A 16,555-nucleotide genomic window follows, 5' to 3' on the forward strand; every position below is an offset into this window, starting at 1 on the left:
GATTTATAAAGCCCAGGATCCCGTTTGCTTTTTTAACCACTTTCTCAACCTACCCTGTCACCTTCAACGATCTGTGCACATACACCCCCAGATCTCTCTGTTCCTGCAACCCTTTTAGAATTATATCCTTTAGTTTATATTGCCTCTCCTCGTTCTTCCTACCAAAATTCACACTTTTCTGCTTTAAGTTTCATCTGCCACGTGTCCACCCATTCCACCAACCTGTCTATATCGTCTTGAAGTCTATCACTATCCTCCTCACTGTTCACTACCCTTCCAAGTTTTGAGTCAACTGCAAATTTTGAAATTGTGCCCTGTACACCCAAGTCTAAGTCATTAATATATATCAAGAAAAGCAGTGGTCCCAGCACCGACCCCTGGGGAACACCACTGTACACCTCCCTCCAGTCCGAAAAACAACCGTTCACCACTACTCTCTGTTTCCTGTCACTTAGACAATTCTGTATCCATGCTGCCAATGCCCCTTTTATTCCATGGGCTTCAACTTTGTTAACAAGCCTAGTATACGGCACTTTATCAAACGCCTTTTGAAAGTCCAGATACATAACATCAACTACATTGCCCTCATCAACACTCCCTGTTACCTCATCAAAAAACTCTATCAATTTATTAAACACGATTTGCCTTTAACAATCCGTGCTGCCTTTCCTTAATCAATCCACGCTTGTCCAAGTGACTGTTAATTTTGTCCCGGATTATTGTTTCTAAAGGTCTCCCCAACACCGAGGTTAAATTGACGGGCCTGCAGTTACTGGATTTATCCTTACACCCTTTTTTGAACAAGGGTGTAATATTTGCAATTCTCCAGTCCTCTGACACCACTCCTTAGGATGATTGGAAGATTATAGCCAGTACGTCCGTAATTTCCACCTTTACTTCCCTCAGCAACCTAGGATGCATCCCATCCGGACCGGGTGACTTATCTACTTTAAGGACATGATGTGGAGATGCCGGTGATGGACTGGGGTTGACAATTGTAAACAATTTTACAACACCAAGTTATAGTCCAGCAATTTTATTTTAAATTCACAAGCTTTCGGAGGCTTCCTCCTTCGTCAGGTGAACGATGTGAAAATGAAATCCTCGAAATGAAATCGCATTTATAATTCACAGAACAATGCTTGGTGAGTACAGACAGTTTTTTCAACTGCCCGTTGCCAAGGCAATCAGTGTGCAGACAGACAGGTGTTACCTGCCAGGTCTCACAGAATATACAAATCACAAAAAAAAAACAACAACAAACAAAAAAAAACAGAGATAGAGAGGAAGAAACATAGAAAAGACAGCAACTGACCCGTTATATTAAAAACAGATAACATTTGTTCGCTGGTGGGGTAACGTGTAGCGTGACATGAACCCAAGATCCCGGTTGAGGCCGTCCTCATGGGTGCGGAACTTGGCTATCAATTTCTGCTCGACGATTTTGCGTTGTCGTGTGTCTCGAAGGCTGCCTTGGAGTACGCTTACCCGAAGGTCGGTGGATGAATGTCCATGACTGCTGAAGTGTTCCCCGACTGGGAGGGAACCCTCCTGTTTGGCGATTGTTGCGCGGTGTCCGTTCATCCGTTGTCGCAGTGTCTGCATGGTCTCGCCAATGTACCATGCTCTGGGGCATCCTTTCCTGCAACGTATGAGGTAGACAACGTTGGCCGAGTCACAGGAGTATGAACCATGCACCTGGTGGGTGGTGTCCTCTCGTGTGATGGTGGTATCTGTGTCGATGATCTGGCATGTCTTGCAGAGGTTACCGTGGCAGGGTTCTGTGGCGTCGTGGACGCTGTTCTCCTGAAGGCTGGGTAATTTGCTGCGAACGATGGTCTGTTTGAGGTTGGGTGGCTGTTTAAAGGCGAGTAGTGGAGGTGTGGGGATGGCCATAGCGAGGTGTTTGTCCTCATTGATGACATGTTGAAGGCTGCGGAGAACATGGCGTAGTTTCTCCGCTCCGGGGAAGTACTGGACGACGAAGGGTACTCTGTTGGTTGCGTCCCGTGTTAGTCTCCTGAGGAGGTCTATGCGATTTTTTGCTGTGGCCCGTCGGAACTGTCGATCGATGAGTCGAGCGTCATATCCCGTTCTTACTAGGGCGTCTTTCAGCGTCTGTAGGTGTCCATCGCGTTCCTCCTCGTCTGAGCAGACCCTGTGTATTCGCAGGGCCTGTCCACAGGGGATGGCCTCTTTGACGTGGTTAGGGTGGAAGCTGGAAAAGTGGAGCATCGTGAGGTTGTCCGTGGGCTTGCGGTAGATTGAGGTGCTGAGGTGCCCGTCTTTGATGGAGATTCGTGTGTCCAAGAAAGAAACTGATTCTGAGGAGTAGTCCATGGTGAGCTTGATGGTGGGATGGAACTTGTTGATGTTATCGTGTAGTCTCTTTATGTAGTCCTCGAAATGAAATCCTCGAAATGCGATTTCATTTCGAGGATTTCATTTTCACATCGTTCACCTGACGAAGGAGGAAGCCTCCGAAAGCTTGTGAATTTAAAATAAAATTGCTGGACTATAACTTGGTGTTGTAAAATTGTTTACAACTTTAAGGACAGCCAGCCTTTCAAGCATCTCTTTTACTGTGATTTTGGCAGCATCTTCTTCCTTGGTAAAGACAGATACAAAGTCCTCATTTAGTACCTCAGCCATGCCCTCTGCCTCCAAGCGTAGATACCCGATTTGGTCCCTAATCGCCGCCCCCCCCCCCCCCCGCTCCACACCCACCCCCCTCTTACTCCCCTTTTACTGTTTATATGCCCATTGAAGACTATTGGATTCCCTCTTATATTCGTTCCCAGTCTATTCTCATACTCTCTCTTTGTCCCTCTTATTTCCTTTTTCACTTCCCCTCTGAACTTTCTATATTCAGCCTGGTTCTCACTTGTATTATCAACCTGACATCTGTCATACGCCCCTTTTTTCTGTTTCTTCTTACTCTCTATCGCTGTTGTCATCCAGGGAGCTCTGGCTTTAGTTGCCCTACCTTTCTCCCTCGTGGGAATGTACCTGGACTGTACCCGAACCATCTCCTCGTTAAAGGCCGCCCATTGTTCAATCACAGTTTTGCCTGCCAATCTTTGATTCCAATTTACCCGGGCCAGATCCGTTCTCATCACACTGAAATTGGCCCTCCTCCAATTAAGGATTTTTACTTTAGAGTGGTCCTTGTACTTTTCCATAGCTATTCTTACCTTATGATACGATGATCACTGTTCCCTCAATGTTCCCCCACTGAAACTTGCTCCACTTGGCCCATCTCATTCCCCAGGACTAGATCCAGCAATGCCTCCTTCCTCGTTGGGCTGGAAACGGACTGATCAAGAAAGTTCTCTCGAACACACTTCAGAAATTCCTCCCCCTCTCTGCCCTTCACACTATTACTATCCCAGTCTATATGAGAATAGTTGAAGTCCCCCATTATCACTACTCTATAGCTTTTGCACCTCTCTGTAAATTCCCTGCAAAAATTTGCTCCTCTTTCTCCTTCCCACTAGTTGGTGGCCTATAGAATACACCCAGTAGTGTAATGGCACCTCTATTGTTTCTTAACTCTAACCAAATAGATTATGTCTTTGACCCCTCCAGGACATTCTCTCTCTCCAGCACTGCAATATTCTCTTTAATCAATACTGCCACCCCCCTCCTTTCTTCCCTTCCCTATCTTTCCTGAACACCTTGTATCCAGGAATATTTAGTCTCCAATCCTGCCCTTTTTTGAGCCAGGTCTCCGTTATCGCCATCTCATCATATTCCCATGTGACTATTTGCGCCTGCAGCTCACCAACCTTGTTTACCACGCTTCGTGCGTTTACACACATGCACTGTAAACCAATCTTCGACCTTCTTTAATTCTCTCTTAATCTGATCCCATCTAATACTGTACTATATCTTACTCTAGTGCTATCTGTCTCTCCCAATCCTTTGTGCACCTTATTTCTCTTTTCCAATGCCACATCCTGGTGCCCATCCCCCTGCCAAATTAATTTAACCCCCTCTGGCCCTTTTTCCGATCACCTAAAACCTGTGTCCTCTGGTTACCGACTGCGGAGCCTCTGGAAAAGGTTTCTCCTTGTTGTCCCTGTCAAAACCGTTCATGATTTTGAACACCTCTACCAAACCTCCCCTTAACCTTCTCTGTTCTAAGGGAACAACCCCAGCTTCTCCAGTCCCTCATCCCTGGCACCAATCTAGCAAATCTCTTCTGCACCCTCTCTAAGGTCTAGAATTCCTTCCTAAAGTGCGGTGCCCAGAATTGAACCCAGTTGTAGAATATAATAGAAAATGATAGATACAAATAAAGTGAGGGGAACAATTTCTAAAATCAAATTAAGTTGCCTGTACAGCAATGTGCACAGCACCCGAAACAGAACAGTAGAACTGGGGGCAATAATTCACAGTGAGGAGACAGATGTAGTAAGGAGTGAGGATAACTGAAACATGGCTACATAAAGTACAGGACTGGCAGTTACATATTACAGGATATAACGTAAATAGAAAGGATAGGGAAGGAAGAAGCTGTACTAATTAGAAACAATATAATGGCTATAAAAAGGGACATAAGTGATATTAAGATAGAAGCAGAATTTTTATGGATGGAGACAAAGGCTAAGAAGGGATCGATCACGTTAATCATCGTGGGAGATTTCAACGACTAGCAAATTAACTGGCAAGAAGAGGAAGGTGATGGGGAATGGGCAAAACAGTTTTTACGGTGTAAACAGGACTCCTTTCTCACCCAGCCTGTGAGAAACCCAACAAGAGAGAAATCACTGCTGGATCTAGTATTGAGCAATGAACCAGAGCAGATCAGAGAAGTAAGCGTGGGGGAACATCGAGGCAATAGCAATCATAACATAATAAGAATTAAAGTAATGATTGAGGAAGACACGAGTAAGACAAAGACCAAAGTAATAGATTCGAAAAAAGCTAATATTGAGGGGATGAGAATGGCATTAGGGAACACAAAGTGGAAAAAAAACACAGAGAGATTGAAAAGCAGTGGACAATATTTAAAACTTGATTGATAATTGCTGCTCTCACTCTATTTTTAACAGTCACTTTGTACTCATGTTCTAGAACTGTATTTGTTCCCTCGCCGTCTACGTTACCCTTATTCCTTCCCTTGGTCTGACCTTTACTCTCATCACCTATTTCTTTTATCTTCACACTTATGTTCCCTTCACCAGATCCCTCACCCCATCTCACTGGTTTAAAGTCCCATCCACTGTCCCATTTATGCTTTCTGCTAGGACTCTGGTCCCATTCCGGTTCAGGTGGAGCCCGTCCCAGTGGTACAGCTCCTTCCTGTCCCAGTGCCCCATGAAATGAAACCCCCTCCTTCCCAAACCACTCTTTCAGCACAGATTCACCTTCCTGATCGGCCTATCCCTGTACCAATTAGCCCGTGGCTCTGGTAGTAATCCACCAATGAAGTCCTGTTTTTTAATTTAATTCCTAACTTCTGATATTCTTTTAGCAGGACCTTCTCCCATTTCTTCCCCATGTCATTGGTCCAACATGGACCACGGAAACTGGATCTTCCCCCTCCCTTTCCAAGTTCTTCCCCAGTTGCTCCGAGATATCCTTTACCCTTGCAGCAATACGGCAGGGGGACTGTGATATACTCAAACATATTAACATCGAGCGGGAGGAGGTATTGGCGGCTTTAGCAGGCCTAAAAATGGATAAATCCCCAGGCCCGGACGAAATGTATCCCAGGCTACTGTGTGAGGCAAAGAAGGAGATTGCGGGGTCTCTAACACATATATTCAGAACCACTCTGGCCACAGGGGATGTGCCAGAGGACTGGAGAACCGCTAATGTAGTACCATTATTCAAGAAGGGGAGTAGGGAAAAACCGGGGAACTACAGGCCAGTGAGCCAGTGGTAGGAAAATTATTGGAAAAAATTCTGAAGGACAAAATTAGTCTCCACTTGGAGAAGCAAGGATTAATCAGGGATAGTCAACATGGCTTTGTCAAGGGAAGATCATGTCTGACTAATTTGATTGAATTTTTTGAGGGGGTGACTAGGCGTGTGGATGAGGGTAACGCAGTGGATGTGGTATACATGGATTTCAGTAAGGCCTTCGATAAAGTCCCGCACAGGAGACTGGTCAAGAAGGTACGAGCCCATGGAATCCAGGGTGCCTTGGCACTTTGGATACAAAACTGGCTTCGTGGCAGAAGGCAGAGGGTGATGGTCGAAGGTTGTTTTTGTGACTGGAAGCCTGTGGCCAGTGGGGTACCACAGGGATCGGTGCTGGGTCCCTTGCTGTTTGTGGTCTACATTAACGACTTGGATATGAATGTAAAAGGTATGATCAGTAAGTTCGCTGATGATACAAAAATTGGTAGGGTGGTAAATAGCGAGGAGGATAGCCTCAGTCTGCAGGACGATATAGATGGGTTGGTCAGATGGGCGGGACAGTGGCAAATGGAATTTAACCCGGAAAAGTGCGAGGTGATGCACTTTGGAGGGACTAACAAGGCAAGGGAATACACAATGAATGGGAGGACCTTAGGCAAGACAGAGGGTCAGAGGGATCTTGGTGTGCAAGTTCACAGATCCCTGAAGGCGGCGGAACAGGTAGATAAGGTGGTAAAGAAGGCATATGGGATACCTGCCTTTATTAGCCGAGGCATAGAATATAAGAGCAAGGAGGTTATGATGGAGCTGTATAAAACATTGGTTAGGCCACAGCTGGAGTACTGTGTGCAGTTCTGGTCGCCACACTACAGGAAGGATGTGACCGCTTTGGAGAGGGTGCAGAGTAGATTCACCAGGATGTTACCAGGTCTGGAGCGCTTCAGCTATGATGAGAGACTGGGAAGATTGGGTTTGTTTTCCTTGGAGCAGAGGAGACTGAGGGGGGACATGATTGAGGTGTACAAAATTATGAGGGGCACAGATAGGATGGATACTAAGGAGCTTTTTCCCTTCGTTGAGGGTTCTATAATAAGGGAGCATAGATTCAAGGTAAAAGGCGGGAGGTTTAGAGGGGATTTGAGAAAGAACTTTTTCACCCAGAGGGTGGTTGGAGTCTGGAACTCACTGCCTGAGAGGGTTGTGGAGGCAGGAACCCTCACAACATTCAAGAAGCATTTGGATGAACACTTGAAATGCCATAGCATACAAGGCGACGGACCAAATGCTGGAATATGGGATTAGAGTAGACAGGGCTTGATGGCCGGCGCGGACACGATGGGCCGAAGGGCCTCTATCCGTGCTGTATAACTCTATGACTCTATGACTCTATGACTCTATGAGCAGGTCGGCAACACACTCTCCTGGACTCTCGGTCGTGACAACAGAGGACATTATCTATACCCCTAATTATCGAATCTTCTATGACTACAAACTATTTATTCTGATCCTCCCTCCGCCTTGGACTACCTGCTGCCCCATGGTTAGCATTCTGTCTGTCCACCTCGCAACCTTCATCCTTATCCTCACAGATAGCAAGTTCATTGTCACTGTAGAACCAGTGTCTGCAGAACCTCCTTCTCTACCTCCCCTTGTTTCCCATTCCCTTACTGACTAACAGTCACACTCTCCCCTTCCTGTATCTGTGCTTTCAACTATGGTGTGTCTGTACACTGGTGAAAACTATCCAGATATTCCTCCCCCTCCTTTATGTGTCAAAGTATCTCTAACCCGCACTCCAGTTCAAGGGCTCTGAGCTGGAGTGTCTCAAGGCACCGATATTTCCTGCAGGTGTGGCAACCCGGGTCAGTCTCACTGTCCAAAAATTCCCACATCGTTCAGTCCCGACACATTTCCTGCACTGCCATTTCTAGTTTTTGTTATGTATTTAATAGTGGTAATTTAATTCTAGATATAATAGAATTACTTAAGATCTAGATTATATTTAGTCGACGAATTCAGCTTGATTTCAGTTTAATTTTTGTTAGAGTTCTTATTAAGCACAGGTGGATAGGCTCAGGAAAAGGTGGGACCTATCAGTGATGAGAAGGTTAACTTTTGTGTAGAAGCAGAGGATGTGGGTCGGGTTCCACATGAATATGTTGTCTCGGTATTCACAAAGGAAAGGGATGATCCGGATGTAGTAGTTAAAGAGGAGTGGTGTGAAATATTGGATAAGGTAAACATAACGAGAGGGGAAGTAATGGAAGGACTGGAATCCTTGATTGTTGATAAGTCACCAGGGCCGGATGGATTGTTTCCTGGGCTATTGAAGGAAGCCAGGGAGGAAATAGCGGATGCTCTGAGGATCATTTTCCAATCCTCACTAGATACAGGGGAGGTACCGGAAGACTGGAAGACTGCAAACGTAGTACCATTGTTTAAAAAGGGTACGAGGGAAAGGCCGAAGAATTAAAGGCCGGTCAGTCTTACCTCGGTGGTGGGCAAACTATTAGAATCAATACTGAGAGATAGGATAAACTGTCACTTGGAAAGGCATGGTTTAATCAGGGATAATCAGCATGGATTTGTTCAGGGAAGGTCATGCCTTACAAATCTGATTAAATTCTTTGAGGAAGTGACAAGGAGGAGTGATGAGGGTAGTGCAGTGGATGTTGTCTACATGGATTTTAGTAAGGCATTTGACAAGGTCCCACGTGGCAGACTGGTCAGAAAGGTAAAAGCCCATGGGATACAGGGAAATGTGGCGAATTGGATCCAAAATTGGCTCAGTAACAGGAAACAAAGGGTAAAAGTCGATGGATGTCTTTGCGAATGGAAATCCGTTTCCAGTGGTGTGCGACAGGGCTCAGTGTTGGGTCCCTTGCTGTTTGTGGTATATATTAATGATTTGGACTTGAATGTAGGGGGCATGATTGGCAAATTTGCAGACGACACAATAATTGTCCGTGCAGTTGATAGTGAAGAGGATAGCTGTAGACTCCAAGAAGATATCAATGGGTTGGTGGAGTGGGAGGAAAAGTGGCAAATGGAGTTCAACCCGGAGAAGTGTGAGGTAATGCACTTAGGGAGGGCAAACAGTAAAAGGGAATACACAGTAAACGGGAATATATTGAGAGTGATAGAGGAAGTGAGAGACCTTTGAGTGCATATGCACAGGTCCCTGAAGGTGACAGTACAGGTAGATAAGGTTGTGAAGAAGGCATATGGAATGCTCTCCATTATTAGCTGAGGTACAGAATACAAAAGCAGGGATGTAATGATGGAACTGTATAAAACGCTGGTAAGGCCACAGCTGGAGTATTGTGCGCAGTTCTGCTCACATTACAGGAAGGACGTAATTGCTCGGGAGAGAGTGCAGAGAAGATTTACAAGAATGTTGCCAGGGCTTAAAAATTGCAGCTACGACGAGAGATTGGATTGGCTGGGGTTGTTTTCCTTGGAGCAGAGGAGGCTGAGGGGAGACTTGATTGAGGTGTACAAAATTATGAGGGGCCCAGACAGAGTAGACAGGAAGTACCTGTTTCCCCAAGTGGAGAATTCAAGAACTAGAGGATATAGATTTAAGCTGATTGGCGGAAGGATTAGAGGGGACATGAGGAAAATCTTGTTTTACCCAGAGGGCGGTGGGTGTATGGAATTCACTGCCCGAATTGGTGGTAGAGGCAGGGACCCTCAACTCTTTTATAAAGTACCTGGACCTGCACCTAAAGTGCTGTAAGCTGCAGGGCTACGGACCAGGTGCTGGAAGGTGGGATTAGAATGGGCACCTGGTTGTTCTTCGAGCCGGCACGGACACGATGGGCCGAATGGCCCCCTTCTGTGCTGTATCTTTTCTATGGTTCGATGATTCCAGTACAGCCTGTTCTTCAACAATCCGTGCTGACTGGCCCTGATTAATTAATGTTTCTCCAAGTGTTTAATATCTTCATCCTGTATTCTGGGCACCGGGAACGGACTTTCCCGCCAATCCCTGCACCAATTAGGGCATCTTGCACAAATATCGCGGTACTGAAAGCATTTGGCTGATTCGGGCTTGCATACACAAATAGTCACTAAACGCTTGTGCACACGTCCGAAAGCTAATGACAAAGTCCGATGGAACGTTGGTCTTTGTCTGGAATGGGCAGAAACAGAAGGGGGATCAAGTTCTCCTTCAATTGTATGGAGCCTTGTTCAAACCCCACTTGGAGTATTGCGTTCAGTTTTGAGCACTGCCCTCCCGGAAGGATGTATTGGCCTTGGACGGGGTGCAGCACAGAATCACCAGAATGTTATTCGAGGGTATTATGAGGTCAGGTTTCATGTACTTCTCTTGAGCATAGAAGAATGAGAGATGATTTCATCGATGTGTTTAAAATGATAACAGGGTTCGTTCGAGTAGATATAGCTAAATTATTTCCACTGGTGGAGGGAATCCAGAACAAGATCGCACAGTCTCAAAATTAGAGCTAGGCCACTCAGGATTGAAATCAGGAAACGCATGCTCACACTGAGGGGAGTGGCAGTCTGGAACTCTCACACCGAATGGCTGTGGACGCTGGGGGTCCCGTAAAATGTTCACGACTGAGATCGACACATTTTTGTTAGGCGAGGTTATCAAGGGTTATCGAGCAATGGCGGGTAAATGGACTTGAGGTACAGATCACCCATGATATAATGGAATGGCGGAACAGGATCTATGGGCTGAATGGCCTCCTCCTATCCCTATGTTCGTATTCACTTTAGTAAAGGGAGAACCCGAGGACTGACAAGTTTAGAAGTAGAATTTCTAACCCATGTGACTAGAATCATAGTATTTCTGAAATCTCACACTCTCCTCTATAAACCTTGCCTCTTGCTTCCGGTCTTATTTTTACCTTGACTCAATACTAACCCACCAATAAAAGTATATATATTTTTCAGTTAAGGTTGATGATACGCCTCGTTGTCTCTCATTCTCCCTCACACCGTTCTGGTCTCCATTTTTGAAGATTTCCTATATCCATACCATTTAGTTATTAAATAAAGTCTTTGTCCTGTAAAACAGTGCAATTCACATTTAAATGCATTTGGGAGCAGAGAGTAAACAGTAGATGGAAACCGAGTGATGTAATGTTTTTGTTCCAGTGGCTGTAACTAATGTAACTGAAGATGTATCTCGGTGTCCCTCCGGAGATTTCCAACAAGTATTAATAAGAGATGGACTGAACGTTTCACGGAGCACCCGCGGTGCTGTTGACTGCAGGGCGGAAGGCCAAGATTCTTACAGACAATGTATGGGTCAGAAACTAACCCTTTATATGCCATTTACTATCCCATTTTTGCAGCTGTTGGTATTCCGGGTAAGTTATTATAGTAAGTGATTTATGTGCTAAACAAAAGTGATATATTTGATATAATTGTTATATATTAATGACTTGGACTTGGGTGTACAGGGCACAATTTCAAAATTTGCAGATGACACCAAACTTGGAAAGGTAGTGAACAGAGCGGAGGATAGTGAGAGACTTCAAGACAGGCTGGTGGAATGGGCGGATATGTGGCAGATTAAATTAAACACAGAGAAGTGCGAAGTGATAAATTTCGGTAGGATGAACGAGGAGATGCAATATAAATAAAGGGTACAATTCTAAAAGGGGTACAGGAACAGAGGGATCTGGGGGTATATGTGCACAAATCATTGAAATGTCAGGGCAGGTTGAGAAAGCGGTTAAAAACTCATACGGGTTCCTGGGCTTTATAAATAGAGGCATAGAGTACAAAAGCAATGAGGTTATGATGAACCTTTATAAAACACTGGTTCGGTCACATCTGGAGTATTGTGTCCAGTTCTGGGCACCGTATTTTAGGAAAGATGTGAAGGCCTTAGAGAGGGTGCAGAGAGATTTACTGGAATGATTCCAGGGAAGAGGGACTTTAGTTACGTGGATAGACTGGAGAAGCTGGGGTTGTTCTCCTTGGAACAGAGAAGGTTGTGAGGAGATTTGATCGAGGTGTTCAAAATCATGAAGGGTCTGGACAGAGTAGATAGAGAGAAACTGTTCCCATTGGCAGAAGGGTCAAGAACCAAAGGATATAGATTTAAAATGATCGGCAAGATAACGAAAGGTGACATGAGGAAAATCTTTCTTACACTGCGAGTGGTTAGGATCTGGAATGCACTGTCCGAGGGGGTGGTGGAGGCAGATTCAATCATGGGAAAAAATTGCAGGGCTACGGGGAAAGAGCGGGGGAGTGGGACAAGCTGGATTGCTCTTGCAGAGTGGTGGCACGGACTCAATGGGCCGAATGGCCTCATTTCGTGCTGTAAACATTCTATAATTCTATGATTGTAACTGAATTCTTCTCCTTCACCAGTGATTTACCAATCTGCTATCGAGAGCGAGTGGTGAAACGAAATTATGAAGATTGGTTCCTAGTTAATATCAGAAGCTGGGAGTTGTCCCGAGTTTATGATAATAGATTCATGATTTCGATCTACAAATTTGTTATCGGGAGGGAGTTCTGGACCGAGGTTATGCAGACAGTTTCATGATTTATATCTATAAAAGGAGCTTTAGTTTCTAATTGTTCCCTTTCCTAAATCCAGCTCTTTAGTTAATGCGGAAGTATCTACACTTGAATCTTTAAATCTCTCCACAGATTCTCACTGACCTGCTGAGTGTTTGTAGCATTTTCTGTTTCCGTTTCAGATTTAAAGCATTTGCAGTTTAGTTGTTGCTGGGGCTGGGGTCGGTGTCTCTGCCAGTCGCCTTGAGTCGTTTTTTCTACCCTATACATGCTCTGTAAATGCATCTTGCGGTCCCTGTTGCTGTATCGGGTTCATGTCTTTTCTATATTGAATTGGGATTATAATTCCAGCAGGATTATCAATCATTTTAAATTGAGATAAGTGGCTTTAAGATTAATTTTCGTTTTATGACCTGCTTTTCTGAGTGACTCAGAATGATGCAACATTCCAAGAGCAGAAAACCTCCAGGTGCCTGAAGTTAGTCCATCACGATTAACCTTTAACAAATTCTTTCATTGATTAATCCATATTTTTCCAAACTACCATTATATCTCTCAGCAACCTAGGATGGTGAGAGTAATCTGTATTTCAAGCACAATGTATTTTTTTGGAGTTCTGTATCGGTTAGGCCGCAGTGAGAATGCTGAGCCCGTTTCCGCCGTCCGACTCCAGGAATGAAGCCAAGGTCATGAAAGCCTCGAAGAGACTCATGAAGTTCTTACCAGGAAGAAGCAGCATTCCTCTGGGAAGCGATCAGAGAAATTGGGGCTTATATCACTGGAATCATAGAATCATAGAATTATAGAAAGGTTACAGCACGGAAGGAGGCCATTCGGCCCATCCAGTCCGTGCCGGCTCTATGTAAGAGCAATCCAGCTACACCCCTGCAGTATCCCCGTAGCCCTGCATTTTTTCCCTTCAAGTACTTATCCAGTTCCCTTTTGAAGGCCATGATTGAATCTGCCTCCACCACCCCTTCGGGTGGTGCATTCTCCTCATGTCACCTTTGCTTCTTTTGCCAATCACCTTAAATCTGTGTCCTCTGGTTCTTGACCCTTCCACCAATGGGAACAGTTTCTCTCTATCTACTCTGTCCAGACCCTTCATGATTTTGAACACCTCGATCAAATCTCCTCACAACCTTCTCTGTTCCAAGGAGAACAACCCCAACTAGAGCAGTGTTCAAAATAATGATGGGTTTTCATGAGATGAATCGTGGTAAAACTATCTGCCCTGGTCGGTGAGTCGGTAGGGAGAGAGAGAACAAGCATCAGAAAAGGAGGAGTTAAAAGAATGGAGAGAGTCCGAGGTTCAGTTAGAAAAAGAGGGACGATTTCTCTCAGCGGCCCGGTCAAAATCCCCCAAAACCATCACCACTAATGGTCACTAATCTCACTACTGTTTGTGGGATATCGATGTAGGTTTAGCACTTCAAAATACTTTATTGTGCAAGATTTGAGTGCTTTCTGATGACACACAATATAAATACAAGTGAGAATCGATTTCTCTGAGAAGCCACTTTTGTTTTACAAGATCATTCCAGTTAATTTTAAAAGCTAAGTCCAGAAAGGTGACCAGATGACTTGTGATATCTGTAAAAAATGGCCCAAAATGATAGGAACATAGGAACAGGAGTAGGCCATTCAGCCCCTCGTGCCTGCTCCGCCATTTGATAAGATCATGGCTGATCTGTGATCTAACTCCATATACCTGCCTTTGGCCCATATCCCTTAATACCATTGGTTGCCAAAAAGCTATCTATCTCAGACTTAAATTTAGCAATTGAGCTAGTATCAATTGCCGTTTGCGGAAGAGAGTTCCAAACTTCTACCACCATTTGTGTGTAGAAATGTTTTCTAATCTCACTCCTGAAAGGTCTGGCTTTAATTTTTAGACTGTGCCCCCTACACCTAGAATCCCCAACCAGCGGAAATAGTTTCTCTCTATCCACCCTATCCGTTCCCCTTAATATCTTATAAACTTCGATCAGATCACCCCTTAACCTTCGAAACTCTAGAGAATGCAACCCCAATTTGTGTAATCTCTCCTCGTAACTTAACCCTTGAAGTCCGAGTATCATTCTAGTAAACCTACGCTGCACTCCCTCCAAGGCCAATATGTCCTTCCGAAGGTGCGGTGCCCAGAACTGCTCACATTACTCCAGGTGCGGTCTAACCAGGGTTTTGTATAGCTGCCGCATAACTTCTGCCCCCTTGTACTCTGGTCCTCTAGATAGAAAGGCCAGCATTCCAATAGTCTTATTGATTATTTTCTGCACCTGTTCATGACACTTCAATGATCTATGTACCTGAACCCTTAAGTCCCTTTGGACATCCACTGTTTTTAACTTTTTACCATTTAGAAAGTACCCTGTTCTCTCCTTTTTTGATCCAAAGTGGATGACCTCACATTTGCCTACACTGAATTCCATTTGCCACAGTTTTGCCCATTCACCTAATCTATCAATATCGCTTTGTAATTTTATGTTTTCATCTACACTGCTTACAAATTCGTAGAAGGTACTGCCAATCTTTATTCTGGGTCCGATCAGCCTTTACCCTTCTGTTTCTCTCTCTCTCTATCTCTCTAAACAGCGAACTTAATGTCCATTGTGATCCTGCCCCGGAGGAAGTGCGGTCTCTCCAGATGCATCACTGGGTACCTGGTGTCCATGGCGGTCACTGATCTCCTGGTTGTTGTCACCGCGCTGTTCCTGAATCCGATCAGTGGTATTTATCTGCCGGTTAGTTTCCTGTCCACCACTCCTGCCTGTAGTATCAGCACTGTGTTCATCTATTCATCCAGAGACTGTTCCGTTTGGTTAACGGTCGCTTTCACCTTTGATCGATTTGTGGCCATTTGTTGCCAGAAGCTGAAAGCAAAATATTGCAGCGGGAAAACGGCGCGTGTGGTCATATGTTTGGTGTGCGCACTGGGTTGTTTGAAAAACATTCCCTGGTACTTTGTATATGAACCAGTGTATGTGATTAACAAAGTACCCTGGCTTTGCAACATTAAATTGGGCTTTTATGCTTCATTTGCATGGACAGGATTCGACTGGTTCGATCGTGTTTTAACCCCTTGTATCCCCTTCATTCTGATTCTTCTGCTCAATGCTCTGACCGTCAGACATATTCTAGCGGCCAGTCGAGCCCGCAGGAGACTCCGGGCCCACAGCAATGGAGAGAATCAGAGTGGCCCGGAGATGGAGAGCCGGAGAAAGTCCATCGTTTTACTCTTCATTATATCGGGTAATTTCATCCTGTTATGGACGACCTATGTTGTAAATATTGTATATGTGCGGATTACAGACGGTTCTTATTTCAAAGGTTTTAATTTCAATGACCCCAAGTTTATTCTGGAAGAAAGCGGAAACATGCTGCTGCTCCTGAGCTGCTGTATCAACACGGGGACTTATGTAATGACCCAGAGTAAGTTCAGAGAGGAGTTAAAGAATGCGCTGAAATATCCACTGACTTTAATTGTTAAATTAGTTAAATAATGAAAAGACGGAATCATTTCCAGATTATGTCCTTTCCCATACTCTATCCGATACCTTTACCCTTCTGCCCATCAAACGCTGCCCGACTCTCCCAGACACTGCCCCGCGCCCCACTACCACAAATAAGGGCCACCTCTCCCACCCAAACAACAAGGATGTACCCCGAGACCCTCCCACACACTGAAGGTGAGAACAGATGGCGAATTTACCGCTCACAGTGTGGCGATATATTCTCAATTCCTCTTCGATTACTGCCCACTTCTCCTGAAGGAATTCATTCAAGTCAGATGACGTTCTAGCCCCGAATGATCTCATTTCCAGCTGTGAGAAACACATCAAGGGTCATGGTGTCTGGTCAGGGTTTTATTTTTGCACAAAGGTCATGACACAAATACTAGAGGCGACACTAAGAGTCACTTTCTAAAAATGTGAAATGCTTCTGTTTACCCCCCCCCCCGCTGCCCCCACTCGGCCTCTCCCAATTACCCCCGCTGTCCCCACTCTGCCTCTCCCATTTACCCCCCGCTGTCCCCACTCCCCCTCTCCCATTTACCCCCCGCTGTCCCCACTCTGCCTCTCCCATTTACGCCTCGCTGTCCCCACTCTCCCTCTCCCATTTACCCCCCGCTGTCCCCACTCTGCCTCTCCCATTTACCCCCGCTGTCCCCACT

General features: G+C 45.1%; 1 protein-coding gene across 1 annotated transcript; it reads left to right on the forward strand.

Moving 5' to 3' along the window:
• Positions 1–15,053: 15,053 nt before the first annotated feature.
• LOC137319142 (probable G-protein coupled receptor 139) lies at positions 15,054–15,884 on the forward strand. Its single transcript, XM_067981487.1, has one exon. It carries the CDS (start codon positions 15,054–15,056, stop codon positions 15,882–15,884), a length of 831 nt encoding a protein of 276 aa, XP_067837588.1.
• Positions 15,885–16,555: the final 671 nt, after the last annotated feature.

Source organism: Heptranchias perlo, unplaced genomic scaffold (genome assembly GCF_035084215.1).
Source record: "Heptranchias perlo isolate sHepPer1 unplaced genomic scaffold, sHepPer1.hap1 HAP1_SCAFFOLD_74, whole genome shotgun sequence".
In the NCBI taxonomy this organism is placed as follows: domain Eukaryota; kingdom Metazoa; phylum Chordata; class Chondrichthyes; order Hexanchiformes; family Hexanchidae; genus Heptranchias; species Heptranchias perlo.